Source organism: Pieris rapae, chromosome 14 (assembly GCF_905147795.1).
Source record: "Pieris rapae chromosome 14, ilPieRapa1.1, whole genome shotgun sequence".
Lineage (NCBI taxonomy): Eukaryota > Metazoa > Arthropoda > Insecta > Lepidoptera > Pieridae > Pieris > Pieris rapae.
Window position 1 is genome coordinate 10,193,322 of NC_059522.1, and position 18,150 is coordinate 10,211,471.

An 18,150-nucleotide genomic window follows, 5' to 3' on the forward strand; every position below is an offset into this window, starting at 1 on the left:
TTAGAAAAGACATCTTTAAAAAGCAAAGGCAGCGCGATAATAAAACAACAGATGATTAAATAAACAATTTACTACATGTAATGTAGGTTCACAATAAAAATATCTAACAGAGGTATCTACGACGACTCAACGTCTGATGCAGATTTAGCCCTTTGCCCCGACTGAAGCCAATGGCCGAGCGCAAAGGAAACACTAAAGTAAATTCATCTCTATTGTTCATACACATTTGTGATCTAGGAATGTAAAGAATTGCAGTATTTACATTATAAAAAAAGTCGATTCAAATTAAATTTTATTAGCAAACTGTACGCAAACGACATATAAATGTCCATAGAATATGAAAAATTATCACAAGGGGCTGACAATTCAACTAACCTATAATACTGCTTACACATTCACCGCTATACTTTAATTCCACCCTAATTCAACAGGATCAGTATCGTAAATTTAATTGACTAGAATCTAATTCTATTCTATTCAGTTACTTCATTAACATTCTAATAACAAATTTGAAAATTTACAAAATATAGAAACACTAGAACATAACAACAGGTACAACAAATAAAACTGTTATTTTTAAATCGGTTCAACTTTGAAATATACGCAATACGTTACAATTAAGAAAGGCAGGATTTTAGTAAAAAAGGTATTTATAAGCTACCGCCATCTATAGACGAACCTTTCAACATTAGCCACTAGAAGTTCCATTCGAGTATTATTTACCACTAAGACCACTTCGTCAAGGTCATAAGATTGGCCCACTGGAGTCACCCGAAGCAGAAAACCTACGTTGAGTAGCCGTAAGCACATTTCTCGTCACAAATACAAATAGGAGAAATACTCGCATCGTTTATAAACATATAAAAGTGCAAGTGGCAACGATTAAATACTAATTATATACAAATCGATATCGAGAGATAGTGACGAACTAAATCTGCATCAGTCTGCCCTCAGTCGGAGCTGTTCCTCGCGATGCGATCTTTCGGTCACTCAAAGGAAAAGGCTCGAAGAAGTCTAAACACGCCTACGTCGTAAGAAGATTATTGCCCCTATCTGTACGAATAGAAAAAGTTACATCTACTTACGTCAAATCTATGAAAATAAATAACAACGAAACGTAAACACGTAGCAAGTATCGACACGAAATGGAAATTTTAAGTACAAATCAATAAATAGTACACGAATGCTGTATTTCTTCAGAAGGAACTTCAGTCGCGCGAGAGAGCCGTTCGATATAAAATTAATTGAGTGATTTAGCTCTATCGGGATACTCTACGTGCTAAGGTCGGCGGAAGTCGGTGCTCGGTCCTAATCCAAATATAATATTCAATATTCAATATTTCATACGAAGCGATCGTAACGTCCCGTTCGCCGTAACTCTAATCGTTCATAATTAATAGAATCGATCTATTGCACGAAACACACGTAAACGCTACGTCCGATTAACGTCGCGTTAACCGTTAACCGTTAATAGTTAATCGTTAATAATAACTTTACAATATACCTACCACATAGTTAATACGACATCCAGAAGGTCATAGTAATTACAGAGTTTGGAGTCCGTGCAAATCGAAATATCTTCACACGGTTCTATCACACGATGCGCATCCGCATTCGCTCTGCACAAATGGCAGTCCAACTCTCACTCGGCACTTTCGGCGGACGCTCGACTGCCCCGAGACGAGCCGAGGGTCGGTTCACTTGATGAGTTGGGCGGCGCTCTTGGAGCGGCGGAACATCTTCGCGCCCTTGTTGGGCGCGGGAAGCTCGTGCTAGTTGTTCCCGTTGGGGGCTCTGGGGAGGGCCGGCGAAGCCACCGGCGGGGGTCGCGCCGAGGCCAACTCTTTCGCCCCGTCCGTGCCGTATATCTTGCCGGCCTTCTTCGCCATCGAGGCGAGCAGCTCCTGGGAGCACTTGTGGGCGGAGCGAAGCGAAGTCGCCCATTCCTTCAGACCTATTTCGTCCTGCAATTTAAATGGTATTTATATTACGGTGAGAAACCGTCGAGCCGATCGAGAGGGCGATTCGTAAAGAACGGAGCTCACCGTGTTGGTGAGCACGACCTTCGTGTCGTTTCTGGTCCTGAGCACGATGCACTGTTCTCCCTTCACGGAGACCAGGTCGGAGGAGACCTCCTCGACTATGTCCAGCAGGATCATTTCCGGCTTAGCGCTGTTTTCCAGGTGCAACTCGAGGCGATTGGGGTACAGCTTGGCGTAGCGCGTCTGCCAGGCGCTGGCGAAGGGGCCGCCCAACTTCTTGATGTAGCCGTGGAGTATGCAGTCGGATTCTGAAATCGGGGACGGCATTCACTCCGATTGAAATTCAAACTCAAATTAGAAACGAGCCGAACCGCTCGCGAACCTTTCTCGTCGGCGTCGAACTTCTGCTTCTGCTTGGATTTCTTCTTCATCTCCATTTTATCAGCCTCCTGGTTGACGGTTTCGAACACCGTCTCGGCCACTTCGCTCTGCCAGCGTTCGGATATGACCAGGGGGAAGTCCTTGTACTGCGCTTGGTCCGATTCGGTGAGCTGCAAGTCGTACAATCATTCAACTACGCCGCTCTCGTCTCAATATTGAGAGGAAACATCGACGAGAAAGACGATACCTTGATTCCCTTGGTGTCCTCCTCGTCGAAGCTGCCGATGTCGAAGGCGTCGGCGGCGTTGACCTCGCCCCTGGGCGGGATGAGGGGCGGAGTGTATTTCTGGTGGTACACTTGTTGCCAGTCGATTCCGGCGAAGAACACGTGCTCTTTCACTTCTTCCGCCCTGCGGTCAGTGGATCGACAGATCATTTACTTTACGCCGGGAGTGAGATCGGTGACTTCGGTGAGACGATTTATCCACAATTTAAAATAAAAAGTATTCGTATGTCTAAATTATAAATGCCAAATAGATAGAGACTCACCCCTTGCCCTTGCAGCCGAGTCTCTTGTTGATGTCCCTCTGCAGCAGACCTTCGAGCAGACTCTTCAGACTCGGACTGAAGGACTCCGGCAGTTCCACGTTCTGGTGAACATTATATTTCTAACGCTAACATGATTTAATCAAATCAATCGAAACTTAATGAAATAGGAATTATTTGCATTTTCATTGATCGCTCCCTGTTCCGCCTGCAATCATTTTTAGATGTGTGGTCTACGACTATTCATAAATTGAAATTCGGAATTTTATAAGTTGCTTGGCAAACAAAAGGCATATTAAATTTGTCGCGTCATAAATAAGCATATTAAGTATATAAAAAATCGAAAGCATCGCGTCGAAAGCATTAACAGTACATGTTTTTTCATAGCATTACTGATAATTACGAATTTAGCGATTAAAAAGTTATCTATGACGTCAATTACAATTATCGATCGGTTCAAATGACGGAAAATGTTGAAATTCAATATATGCATTACAAAAGAGCAATGACGTCGATCGACCCACTTCGAGATTCGACCTCTCAGTTGAACCGAGATTAAACTTGAGCGCGGAACACGGCGATTAACATAGATCACGGGGAATATCATTAACTGTGCCATTCACGAGACAACGTCATCACTAATATCCGAATTGTTCATATATTTTTTCATCCCTGAGGTCGTAGGTTCGCTCCTCGGCTGTGTACCAATTGACTTTCTATGTGCGCATTTAACATTCGCTCGAACGGTAAAGAAAACCATTGTGCGGAAACCAGTTTAGACCCAAAAAGTCGACGGCGTGTGTCAGGCACAGGAGGCTGATCACCTTCTTGCCCATTACATTGACAATTGATCATAAAATGGATACAGAAATCTGAGGCCTACTTAAAGGGTAATTGAAGGCACAAAGTAGAATTTGGATGTAACAGTAATCTTATATTTACCATGGTCAGGGTCATCCGATCGATCTCGTGTTTGTCCTTGGTCTTGTGCTGGCGGAAGGGCGAGTGGCCCTTGAGCAGCTTGTAGAGCATGCAGCCGAAGCTGAACCAGTCTGCCGACGAGTCGTAGCCCGTGCCCTTGGACAGCACTTCGGGCGCCATGTAGCCGTGGGTTCCGCTGAAATTATTATTTCACTTTTGGAATACTTGTAGCAGCAGTATAAACTGGGCTTTTTTTATATAGAACAGGGGGCAAACGGGCCCAAGGCTCACCCGATGTTAAGTGATACCGCTGTCCATATATACTCTCGATGAAAGAGGGCTCGCGAGTGAGTTTTAAGAATGGGTACGCTCTTTGCTTGAGGGACCGTAAATGCGGTAGAAGATGCAGAGTGACCACATCTCTACGCAACGCCAAACTAGTGGACAGTTAATTTTCTACTCTTAAGCGAGCCAGAGTTCGCTATTTTCACTTACACACTAGCGTGAGGCTTCTTCTTGGAGAAATCACAGGCGAGACCCAAGTCCGATATTCTGACGTGACCGTGCTCATCCAGTAAGATGTTCGCAGGCTTCAAATCTCTGTACACGATGTGACGTTTGTGCATATGCTCCAGTCCTGGTAACATTCAATTATAAGTTAGTAAGTTATTCAACATATCAACTGGGAAAGGGATCATTACCGTATCACTTCGAGCCGTTCAGTAGGTAATGTTTGTCAATCTTTCTTTTAATATCAATGGATGACGATAAATCTTTAAAAACCATTGCCTAGTTGCAATTCGTTTCATAAACATTTATTCAGCTCAATTGCAGTCGATCGCGACGTGAGTATGTTTTAAAACTAAAAAGTACTTTTTATTGGAAACGCTTTTGTCTCAGCGGTTCACCAGCAATCGGGTGCTTGCATCGCGAGTTCCCGTTAATATTAATGGCCACACGTTCCACTTGCTACGGTTTTAAACAAACCATCACGGACTATTTTTGAACCGGCTATTTATGATATTGTTATGACTTTCGTTTTGATACGGATTCATCTTTTATAATCGAAATGACGCATACGTCATTTAGGATACAGATGTTGTTTCTGCGATCGTTTAATCTATTTTCCCTCTTCATTTCGTATTTTTAAAGCTTTATGCACTACATCCAATCCACAGCAAGCGTATTAAATATATTTGTCCCTAACGTTGAAACTATTACTTCTATTAAATGTTCCGGTCAGGTTTAAAGATTTTTTTATCGATTTTGACGAATTTTACAAAAAGGTAATAAATTTCTGGCAATACCGATACACCCAATAGATTGCATATGTCTATAGTTTTAACCAGGTTTGAGTATGATCCACGTCTGCCTAGCGGGGCATAGACTTAATTACAATTTCGCTGAAACCAATCTCACGAAGACGGGTGGAACTCGTGATATCATACCTAATATAACTTCTGCGGCGTAAAACTTCATTTCAGCCTCATTGAAGACGCCGTGCTGCGACAGATGGTAATGAAGATCTCCGCCATTCATGAGATCCAATATGAAACAAAGCTTGTCGGGTGTGTGGAAGGCATACGTCATACAGACTATGAATGGGCAGTCCACCTGTAACGCAAATTACGAATGCACTGAATTTAGTCCGACAATTTCATTGTTACGAGTTTTACATACAGGACTATAGATTAAAATTCCTGTGTGTCACACATAAAAGCAGATAAAATAGCTTATTTCTAAATAGACCTGGTTTTTTCATTTTACCTATATAGTACCAGCAAGCTTATATTCCTATAGAAAGTGTGTAGATATTGCTTTTTGACTAGGCGAGTCCTGCAGAATATACTTCTCGCTGTTTTAAATCTTGGTGAAAAGCACGAAAGCAATGTCATTAATTTAAATAATTAGAAATGCTATCGTTTCTGCTATCTACTCATAATCATCTCTAGGATATCGGGCGATTCACCTGACCTGGTGACGTCACTCGTCGCCTTTAGGAAATTTCGTGACGACTGCGCGTGTAACGCTTCAAACTTGCTTTTGTGTTTATTTTCCTTCGCGTGAGCAAACTCTTTGTACACGAGACGATATCTTCTCGATCGTATGGAACGAACGGGCGAACGAGAATATTTCTTTGATGTTTATTCAATGCGAGTTCAATGGAACCTTTATTTATTCTATTACTTATTCGATACATATATGCGCCTTGTCAAACATTTCATTTACAGTGACGCGTAAAATCGGCCGGAATGTTTATTTGAATTGGCGGATGTGGCCGAAATTCGACTGTAAATCACTAAAATTTTAGGAGTACGATCGAATAATCGGATTATATTTTGCAAGTTTTGCTCTGCTAGAAACTTTTACTTTTAGTTAGTTTACGGCACTTGATTGAGAAGGATTTCTTACCAAGCCTCACCAAGCATCTTAAACATTATTATAACAAAATGAAAAATCATACATTCATTAGTAAATAAGTGTTTACTGCTTGCTGCGTAGTCTCGTGTGAAATTTTCTGTGAGATTTTCTAAATTAATTTTTTTTTAATCCATATTTATATAAAATATTAGTCTGCTTTTTATAATTATGAACCATAAAACTATTTTAGCTTTATAAATTTATACATAATATCCTGTTTTAAATTCGAAGAAGTTATAAGAAAATAGTTCGTCTCATGTTAATCGATGCAAAAAGGTTCGTCTATCGGTGAGTTACATAAGATTATCCCTCCTTTGTACAATTATTCTGTATGATTTAAATTTCTAAAAGTAATTCTATGTCTCATTCGTTAAGTATAAATTCTGAAAATTTCAGTGTTTTTCATAAGTTTTCAAATAACAATGGGTCGTTAAAATAAATAAGTAAGTAAATAAGAAAACCCGTGTGTGGAGAGCTTCGATAGAGAAAGGTTTGTGAGGTGAATGTTGGCAAATCAAGTTACCAAATATCTAAAGACTTGATACTTCCCAGGTTCAGTTCAATCTATCATTCAGCACTATAAAAATAATAGAACGTTTCTTGTTAGAAGAAAACTAGTCGACCACGCATCACAAGTGCAGTAGGAAACAGAATCTTGAAGAATATTATCAAAAATAATCGTCGAGCTGATGCTGGAGAACTCACGGTGCAATGGAAGGACATGACTCGCAAAGAGTTTGATGATTGCACTTCATACTTGCAAAAGAGTCCTTAAAAGAATGGGTTTCGGATTTTACGCCGCTACAACTTTTTGCAAGAGAATTACCTGCCAGTCAGTCCAGCCATATAGCAAGAACATCAAAGACGTAGCTACTGGCGAAAAGCATCCTTACAATCGAATGGCGATCTAACAGCCTGGACTTGTCGCCGATCGAAACCCTTTGGTGGAAAATGGAAAAACTTCTCCGCAAATATTCATCAAAATCGGAGAGCGACTTAAAGGAAACCCAGACAGCCAAGAGTCTAAACTCTAAACACTCAATTACGCCTGAGCAGAGTGCCGCGTTGGTTGCCACCATGCCTCTTCGCATTTTAGCTGTCTTTGAGAGCAAAGGCGACACAACTAAGTGGGTGACGAACTATTGTACATTATGTTTTTTAGAATATTAAAAAAAATATGTCATATAAAGTCGTGAAATAATTTCAGTTTTGTTAAAATAAACTTTAAAATATTTCCTCAGATTGTGGCATAGTTTTTATTAAACATTCTCAATTATTTTACCAATATTTCGTTTCTAAATTTTAACGTCTCGGGGCTCTTATATAGACATTTAACTGAAATAGCGCTAAATAGTACAAAAATAGCACCAACTAATAAACATCAGAAGGTAGGAAAAACGGAAGCAATAATCATGTTTTGTTACGAAAGCGTCCCCTTTGTTTAGCCCGCACAGCCATCGGCCATGTGATTCATGTAAGTACACTATTACTGGCTTTATTACGTACGGGCTAGTCGGTTCGTCACGACTTGCTTAGCTATACTTTGATAGATCAAAATGTGGACCGTAGAAGATCACCGACCACCTCTGAGAACAAAATACTGCGGAAAAATCGTATTAACAACTTTCGTATTATCAAAACTAACAGTACGACACGGTGCAAAACGGAGCAATATTAATAAAGGCAGCAGGGCGCTCAACGTACTTTCAAGCTAAAAGATCCATTATAATGAAACAGAAGCGATTTCATTATCAATACACCTTCGTATGCCAATTGCGGATGTTCCATCAAGACAAGGCGTGTCCGAATCAAGATTCTCTTTAGTGTTATTTTGTAGGACAGTGGCAGACGAGGCGGCGCCAACCAACCAGACGGCTGCTCATAAAAGATAAGCTTAGTCGTCGATCTGAATGAGCAGATCCATTAAAGTTTAACTACATCTAATACTCTCCGATACGTTTACTCGGTAATTGCAATCCACGGGTTGCAATATGCGATTAATATCTAATTTATCAAACTCTCCCGAGATTTCTATAATACGGAGGCGGTTAACTGCCATTTTATCGCGTCTCCAGAGTATATGAAAGTGCTCAGGCATAAACGCCATAATATCGTACAACCGTAAAAGTCGAATTTTCTTAGCCCCTAACATAAAACTATATCGTTTATAATCACACGATAGAACTTCGCAACAAGCTCGAAAAAACGTCACGTCAAAACTCTGCATAAATATTAGGCAGTGGAGCGATCTGCCTTCACGAAGCCCGAACACCGGCAACCTTGTTAAAGTTACGGCAAGGCTTTTAGGCAAGGATGCGAGTCGCTAACTCTTGCAGGGGTCGAAATACGAATAAGAATGAGCAACATTATACACAATCTATTAAATCGGACGTCCTGTATTTGAGTGATAGGGAAAGAATCAATTGGGATTATAAAACAAAATGCAGCGGAAGCGGATTGGAGCCCGTCGACAAATTGAGGGCGAGCCAATTCGTTTCAGTCCAATTGGCTGGATATCGTTTGTCCCCGATGCAATATCGCTTATTACCTTTATATATTATATAAAGCTATTGTCCTGAATCAAAGTAGACCGTTATCGATATTGATAATAACCCACATTCGCAATCCGATTGTAATCACTTAATTATGCTACACTCGGTAGTTGATAATATGCGCTAGGTCGGTAGCCCCATCTCCCTTGCGTAATATACATTTTTCGATAAAGTAAACAATTCGACAAGAGCTGACCTTGTCTGAGTCAAACTAGGATAAAAATCCTTGTTCTTATTTGACACTATGACAATATTAATATTCGTCCAAATTACATGTTGTTCATGGGACATAGCTGTTATGTTAGTACAAATTACATTTATCAATTCGCAAAATTTAGTTACAATTTATGGTCCGAGAATAAACACTAAAAATATTGTAAGAAAAATATCTGAAAACAAATGAATATTTACGAACATGGGAAATGTGGTAAAGCCACTCTATTTTTACGCGAAAACATTGTTTACCATACCAAGGCATACATGATCATAAAGAAGGAAAAATCGCTGGCCTTTCCATAAACATCCAAAATGATAGTGTAATAAAAATAACTAAGCATGTTTACTGTGAATCTCAAAACTTCACGACAAATATGAATTTCGATTTTTTTATACATACTTATACATATACATATGTAACTTAAACTTGCGTAATATAAACGACAACTGTATATAGCAAAAATAGGGAAGAATTTAAAACCTATTGTAATAATTTTAAAAACCAAAAATGTAAGTTATATTAATTATTATTAATTACATTAAATATATAATAATAATTAATTTCCCGCTATTAGGACTCTGTGTGTAATTTAATGCTTCGAATACAAAAATGTTTTTGTTCTGTCTACAATTACAACTAATATTTGTAGTTTATTTGTAGGCGTTCGAGTCCATTGCTTCGCTTCACTATATAATATTTCTATCCCAAAAAGGCCCTTACATATTACGTTTTAAATATTGGTATTCAATGCTTGTTGAAGATCTATTAGGAGATTGTTTTCTGAGCAGCCTCCGTTTTATTTGGTGATTAAATAGAATATAAAGTGTTAACGATTGCGGGGAGATTCAAATTACCGATCATTTCGCTTGAGTTCGCTAAATGCATTATCGACTAGCGAAAACACATTTTAGCATTAACATGCCACAGTTCAATAGGCCAATTCATACTCTATCCAAATAGTATTATAAAAGAATGTGTGGCTAAAAAAATAAATAAATTTTGTAGTATTTAGTAAAATTTTTAGGCTACCTTTGACCCCACGAATAGCCAAAGAATGTTTTATCAGTGAACTGATATATCTAAAGTAAAAAAGCATTTTAAACTCACCCCGGTACTGACTAGAGAGAGCATAATTCGCTCGTTGAGCGCGAGGGTTTCACCTTGCTTCATCTTTATACGTTTCTTGTCGAGACATTTCATTGCGTACATTTTTCCTGTGTCGGCTTTCCTGCATCCGTACACCTTTTTACAAAAAACACTTCTTACAACTTGGTAGCTATTTCTTATCAATATCATTCTTCTGGAATGATTCAGTAAATAAACAAACTAATAAATATTTAGAATATTTAATTCTCTCGTAACGCCGTCACGGTTCACATGTGTCTTTCTGAACCTCGAAACAATTGTTTTATTGTAGTAAAGTTATTTCAAATAGTCGTTAAATAACTGGAGCGTAGCATATATTTAAACATAGTTATTATTTAAACGTAAAAATATTTGATGTTAAAATTTACACTATTGGTTTAACTAGATCGTGCCGGTGTCGTCACATGATATGATGATAATCTCAAAGCTCATACAAACGGTACATGATAAATTGCTTACTTCGCCGAAGCCTCCTCGTCCGATGATGCGATGTACGCTGAAATCGTTCATCGTTAGTTGAATGTTCAGCTCTAAATTCTTCCATTGGCAAAACCTCGTGTATTTGTCGCTGCGAAACATATATGAAGTCAATTTCAAATTGTATTTATACCCGAGCTACTCGGTCTGAAACGTGTCAACTAGAAAACTAAAAACATCGATTTTTATAGGTAAAGCAATAAATAGTAGGATTTTTTTTCAATAGTGTAAAACGAATACTTCGTCACGATTTAGTATGCGAATTTCTTACGGAAAACAAACATACGACAAAAACTGTATGATAATTAATGATATAAATTGAACAAACATTTAATTAATTAGTATTGTAAATGTATACCTTTCTAGAAAACTTTTGAATGGTTCTCCTCGTAAATGTTGAAATATCTCTTCAATGTATGGCTGAAACATGCACACTGTTAGATGCAACGGCAAAACGAGGAAAAATAGTCTCAAGAGAAAATATTTACCTCGAATAGGTTCGGTGGTACTTCGTGTTTCAATAGATATTTCTGTACATGCGCTACGCACTCTTTAGAATAATCCTGGAAATAAACAGTTGGATAATCCAAATCAACAAATCGATTTGTATATGCAACGCTGAAATTGCTAAAAGGTCTGGCAGCACCGCTCCAGATGGGAAGGGAACAAAGCGAGGCAGACGTCTGAAATCTGCAATTTATTCCAGGAGCTTCTACACTTTTAACGGTTGCTTTAAGCGGAATTAGGTCGCGTCGAAGGGAATTTATAGAGGTACTTTATTAGCCCGTGTTGATAAACAGAAAACGCAAACTATGGTTGTCTCATTACCCGACGGGACACTCAAAAGATATTTTTTCTACTTCTATTTTCTATGTTATTGTCGATGTTTTACCCTCACTAAGAAGAAGGCTTAGAGCGTTAGCTTCGTATGAATGCGTATAATAAGTAATCTCAAGTTTAAGCATTGCACGATGATTCCTTTTTTTTAAAGTTAGTGCATTCCTTTTAATCTTAATTAAGGCGAGTGTGTATTAAGAGCCAGTGTCGTTGATGGAAATGCGCATTTAAGACGATCTGATTTCCTCGGAGGCGATACGATAATATTAAATCCCCGTACGATTAGGATTAAAACATCGTGTGCCACTCTCTTGGAACGACGCCAAAAGTATGTACTTAAAGTCTAATTCAAAGTTAGTTAAAGACTTTAGAAGCCAATCGCAATCTCTATTTTAACGAACAAATCACATGTCAATGTTATTTACTTTTATTTAGGAGTCATTATATGGATAATGTAACGTAGTAAATTTATTAGTTTATTACGAGTTCAAAGACTTTATTACTCGTTACTATTAGAAATAAAATCATAAAAAAATTGTGGTAACCAAAAATACACCAGTAATATTTAGAAAACAAATGCTATTTGCCCTTTCAATACTTCAAACAACTCGTAAATCTCACTTGCAAATTTATAAATAACAAAGTGAGTTATATCCAGCTATTTATTATACTTACGTGGGAATGAGCAAGGAGTTCTTTCATAATAAAATTATCGTAAATGTCTCTTGCGATCCGCCGCCTCTCCTCCACGCATTCTTGCTTTTCATATAATTTGATCTGCAACAATTCAATCAGTATCAATATCTTTGAACAACGTATAAATAAGCATTTCAAGCGATAAGTTCAATTGTATAAAACCTATTTATTACCTCCTCGTAAAACTTTAATTGTGGCACTGGTTCTTCTGACGTTTGTTCACAGAATTCCTTAAATAATAAATAACCTGAAACAAAATATGAAATGAGTTCATTGCGAGATGCGTGAAACCGCACAAGGATACATCGTAGAGGTTTTTAATTAAAACTAATCCCTCTAATGGCTAATGGCTTCCAGCCACAGGCTTTTCTTTAGTTCCAACATCCAGGCGAAGGAATTAACAGAGACAATGATCTTTAAATGGAAAATCTTTGACGGATAGAAAGTTACGGTATTATCTGGTTACTGGTTATGTACTTAATTGGGCTGTATATGTACTTTATTTCAGAAGAGTGAGATATAAATATACGTTCTTTATATACATTGGCGTTTTATTCACTAGCATAGAATAAAAATATCGAGTTCTTTTTCATAACTACGTATGGTATATTGTACGAATACTAAAATAATTTATAGTCTATTTTTCTTATGAAAAAAGCCTTAACCTGAAAAATGTCATGTCACTCATTGTTAGTGCAAACGAACTACACCATTATTCAGTAGTTTGGTTTGTTTAACTTATTTAATACAAATTAGTACAAACTACTGAATAATTAAATGAAAAAAATAATTTTATATAAAAAAAATGTTGCCGTTGCGACAGTTACACAGCTAAATTCCCGAAACACCATTTAAAGGTAAGTAGGAAGACCGTTACGATTGTTTCTGATACAAAACACGACGAAACTGTACATTTGTGAGTCATCAAGGGTCATCATATCGGCCCTCGGGGCTTATGTTCGCACATTTCATGCAAATAAATACGTCCTACAAAATTCCAGCATTCAGGTGAAATCCGTATTTACATTCGCTTATTATTTTTATCGATACGCGCAAAGTGATTCACTTATTAAATCAGAGATATTCCTGCAATTATGACACGACTAAAATAATTCGTTGAGTCACCACATCTTCATATTTTAAAAACAAGTTTTATAAAAAACCAGAAGCGATAGATCTCTCTCTTAGATTTCTGTATCTACTTCGTGATATTTTTTCCATAGGCTAATAGGTGATCGGCCTACTTTGGCTGACGCAGAAGGGTGCGGTTCCCCCGCGATGTTTTCCTTCAGCGTAAGAGCCTGTTAATTGCGCGCATAGAAAAAGAAAGTGCACAGCCATGATTGGGAAGCACACCTCAGGGTTGAGAGAAAACTCAACGCACTCGCGAGCCCTCTAACACGAGAGTGACCATGGGCGGCGGTATCACTTAACATCAGGTGAGCCTCCTGCCAGTTTGCCCCCTGTTCTATAAAAAAAAGCCAGTAGGCCAGTAGCAGTGCTTTAAAACATACAGTGTTATGCATCATGTAATCTAAGTCTAGAATTAGTTTATGTATGAATGAGTTCTATTAAAACAATGACCGCTTTCTTCAAAGACCATAATATTTGAATTAAATACTCTTCTTCACTTTAATTATATGAAGAACGATTTTAACAAAATTCTTACGATGGATGAAAAATTGATGCTACATGTGACGATGATGTCTTGGTTAGTGACTCGTATAAAAAGCGTTTATCAGAATGTCTATCTGTATCAATTTGATAAAGCTTCTGACAAATGAAGTACATTATAATGTAAATAAAGCACAAAACACTAAGCAATCCAAATGTAATATGAAAAAGTTGCAGCCGTTTCAGAATGAAAACTCAGTAAGTGAAAACACCTAGATACTTAGGTACACAGCGAGCGCCCAGCCCTCGATAAAGTTATTTACTGCAAGTGGAAGCGAACCGTAAATTGCGTTTATAACTCGCCTAAGAGTATACTGTTTATATAAGTCTGTCACACAAACTTGAATAGACTGTTAAGTCTTAATATTATTAACCTAAAACTGCCACTAATTTGAATAAGGTTAATCTTAAAGAAGCAACAACATTCCTTTATGAGCGGATACAAAACATTCACAATTTTTATAATACATATTATATTACCGTGACTAAGAAATTCTAAAACAGTATAATTTACTAACTACAATGTAACAAATTGTTGAATATGTCATTTGCCAGGCGATAACAAACTATTGTCTTTAGTAGGTTGTAAAAGGCGTCAGTGGCAAAACATGAGAATGTTCAATGAATTATGTGAGCTTAATAGTAACAGACTTTCTCATTAATTAAAGCACGTACACTGAAGTTAGTGTTAAAATTTTGCAGACGATTTTATCCCAGAGGAGACGCTCACACCGTGGCTATGTTTCAACGGATCATAAACTAAGTGGTTTAGTAATAATGACTCAGCCTCGCGCAAAATATTACGAGAACTTTGAGAAAGGACGCTTACAAAGGACATAAATATTTAAGCGGTACTTAGTTAGTGTACAAAGAATACGAAGCTACAAACAGGTACCTGAAGCTATTTGAAACGGAATTACATCCTCGTGTTAACTAATATGTTTAAACCGTTTTTTGTATTGACGCATTATTTTTGATCTTGAAAAGGCAGACGTGATCGTTTTACACAAATTCTTACTTCATGAGGAACTAAATGACTTATGTGTTCGACAACTATTAAAATACAACTACATAATTATCAAAAATCTTATGCAGTTCCTTTTAATTTCTATTATTTGTAAGTATAATTGCATTTGATCAAAATGTAATTTTCCCTATCTCGCTTTAATAGATTTAGTTTCTAACCTATAGTATAATGCTGGCATTTCTCTGTGGTAAGACAAAGAAATTTTAAAAGAAAAAACTAGTAGTAAATGTAATTGTTGCCATACGTTCCTTTTATTTGAGGGTAAGCCATCGTAAGACGGCAATAATCCGGAACCGTGCCTACGCAATCATTATGGACCTTTACAGGCCTTGGCCTTCAATTGTATCCCAGGGTCTATATTATAGTTTTGTGATGTTTATGAACAGGCTACAAAGTATCTAAAACGTGCTTCTTATGCGTATTACAAGAGAACCTTGCGATCTATTGATAAAATTCTTTTCAATCCCAAAACCCCTTCTTATCTAAACAAAAATTATTTCAAATTCTTAGGTCCTACTAACTATACGCTACGCTCTTCCAACAGATGTCCACTGGAAATTCCATCCCACAGCTCATCCTTCATAGGCAATATTTCTTTTAGAATTTCCACCATTAAGGTGTGGAATAGCCTGCCCGACTCCATACGATTCGCTTCCTCCCTATCATCTTTTAAAACTCTTGTATATAAACATTTTCTAACCTTATCCTATCCTGATCAATCATGACCTATTTCATTCTTGTATTTCTTCTTCTTTTATATTGCATCGTTATTGCTATTCATAATTCCTTTAAAGAAATTAGCTTTTTAATTTTTACATATTTAGTTATTAATATTCTTTATTTTTTTCTTTAGAGTAAGGTTCTATTTATATGTTTTATATAACTTTTAGTTCTGGCACTTCTTGCATTCATATTGAATTTTCTTTTCTTATTAGGGTTGAATGAAAGAGATCGCTTATTAGCGATAAGGCCGCCCGATGCATCCCTTGTATTTTTATGTATTGTTTTATTTGTGGGTTTTTAATAGTATTTATAAGTACTACAATGAAGTGTCTATAAAAAAATAGAATCTATCATTGTAATGTTTCATGAAATTAAAATATTGGCACAAAAAAAATTATTCTTTGTAGCAAACCATGGTAAAAAGTCTGAATCCGATAACCATATTATGCTGATTCAATAATATAAGACTTTTACATTATAAAATAAAACTGCATTTTTTATTTAAATAAAAACTTTTGTTTATTTATCATTTTTTTGTTTGTTTTTCTAATACTCATAAAAATAAGTGTATCTTGTAAAAAACGCACTACTAAACTGAGTTGACTAAAAAAGCACACTTTTAAGAAAAAGCACCTTACCATTAAGAAGAATGTGTTCACGTCTTTTTGATTTTATGTGTAACGAATATTAATATTTAATTATTATTATATAAATATATATACATATAGGTATTTATTGTTATGGATTATGCTGCCGTTATATACCACACGTTGGAAATTATTATTAATAACTTTGTACAAACATCTATCTGTTAAAACTAATATATAACTTTACTTTGTAAACACCTAAAATTTTTTAACAGTTACATAGCATAATAGCAACATACAGTTTTTACATAAATAATAGAGATGTATGTAAGTAAATTGTTAAATCTACAATATAATTAATATATATATATATATATATATATATATATATATTTATTAAATATATATATATTTACTAAATCATGAATGATAAATCAATGTAATTCATAAAAGTAGTCATGTCCCCCCTGACTATCCTTTTAAGATAATCATCACTCCTGATATGAAAACCACATTAAATCTTTGATAAAATATTGATATTTTTATGATAAAAATTGGTCATATAAAACATGATTTATATAATATGCAATCATATTTTTAGTGGACTCATTTGAGTCAAACCCATTGGTCTAGTTACTGGTAACATTTAGGTCTTTTAATCCATAAAGTATACTTACCTAAGACTTGATTGAATATTTTGTCAAAATTAACTTCATTTTTCTTTTCCATATATTTGTGCATAACACTCCGTACACTGTAACAAAAATGTAATTTGTAAATTTTTTAAATACTAATTTAATTTAATACTTTACAACTGTTATGCTACTAGTATAGAGGTGATACAAGATATTATAAGATCACATCATAAAACAAGTGGTTAGTAGTTAATAATGCTAGGATTTAAATTAACCCAAAATATTAAAACAATTAACAATTCCAATAAAATCAATATCTCAACTTAGTCAATACCAGTACTCTTTATTATTGTATCATTTTTATTAATAAACTTACTATCCATTTTGTATTATAAATGGTCTTAATTAGTAAAATATATTAAAGTGAAATTTTTGTGAGGATACAATAATAGCGTAACTGTTTTTAAAAAACTTTATTATGCAAATAAAATTATTTTATCCTAATTAATAGACTAAATACAATTTAATGTAAGTCAACTCATTAAATTTTTCAGCATACTTCATTGATAATTACTGGTAATTCACAATTTAATTGGTGAATCATGAGTCTTAAAACTTCCTGCTACTATTTTGTAAACAACACAAGTTCTGGTTAGATATTGGTGGGGTCCCTGTCAATGACAATCCATGACATACAGACATTACCTTGGGTCAGGTAGAACAATCTTTTTACTTGCTCTGGCTGCTGGGGTACATTTAGACTTTTCCATTGCCATCAAATAGCTGACGTCCGCCAGTACAGCTTCGAGATCCGCCATTTTGAGTCTGAATTAACACCTTCGCCAGACTAAAACACTAAATCACTGCACAAACACTAATCTAAATCCAGTAGTCCACTTTCAGTTATCATCAACAGTTCTAACCTCATTTACATGACTACTAAGCACTCGCGTTTTACACCATTTGTTGATGAACGCTGACACATTTTCATAATAAGGAAAAGGGCACATTAGAGACACAATGGCAAAAATTAACAATCATTTTCTTATTTAAACTTTTTATTGAAACACGTTACTTAAGATAGATTATTTTATAGCGATTGTTAATAGGAAAATCTGCTTAAACCAAGAATATACTGTACACTACCACTTATCAGCAGCAGTCCATTTCATTTTCCATTTTGGACAATCTTTTCTCGCACTTTGATTATCCAGTGACAACTGACATAAGGTCGTAGATATTTACAATGTCAAGTTAAAATGAATGTAGTATTATTTATCGTTTTGTTTCGCAAATAGCTGACTCGCTAATAAAAATTTTAGGACCAT

The 18,150-nt window shown here is 36.1% G+C and overlaps 1 protein-coding gene across 2 annotated transcripts; it reads right to left on the reverse strand.

The window, feature by feature from the left end:
- Window positions 1-52: 52 nt before the first annotated feature.
- On the reverse strand, window positions 53-18,023 carry LOC110992337 (G protein-coupled receptor kinase 1). Of its 2 annotated transcripts, none has more exons than XM_022258097.2 (16): window positions 17,528-18,023; window positions 16,865-16,941; window positions 12,350-12,423; window positions 12,156-12,257; window positions 11,132-11,206; window positions 11,002-11,063; window positions 10,626-10,734; window positions 10,128-10,262; window positions 5,279-5,444; window positions 4,326-4,467; window positions 3,852-4,026; window positions 2,913-3,013; window positions 2,611-2,773; window positions 2,365-2,533; window positions 2,046-2,290; window positions 53-1,964 (listed from the first exon to the last, which is right to left on the reverse strand). In XM_022258097.2, the coding sequence occupies exons 1-16, from the start codon at window positions 17,638-17,640 to the stop codon at window positions 1,773-1,775; spliced, it is 2,100 nt and encodes a 699-aa protein (XP_022113789.1). In that variant the 5' UTR covers window positions 17,641-18,023; the 3' UTR covers window positions 53-1,772. The 2 variants fall into 2 exon arrangements, with proteins under 2 accessions (XP_022113789.1, XP_022113788.1); XM_022258096.2 differs by having other exon boundaries at window positions 2,913-3,031.
- Window positions 18,024-18,150: the final 127 nt, after the last annotated feature.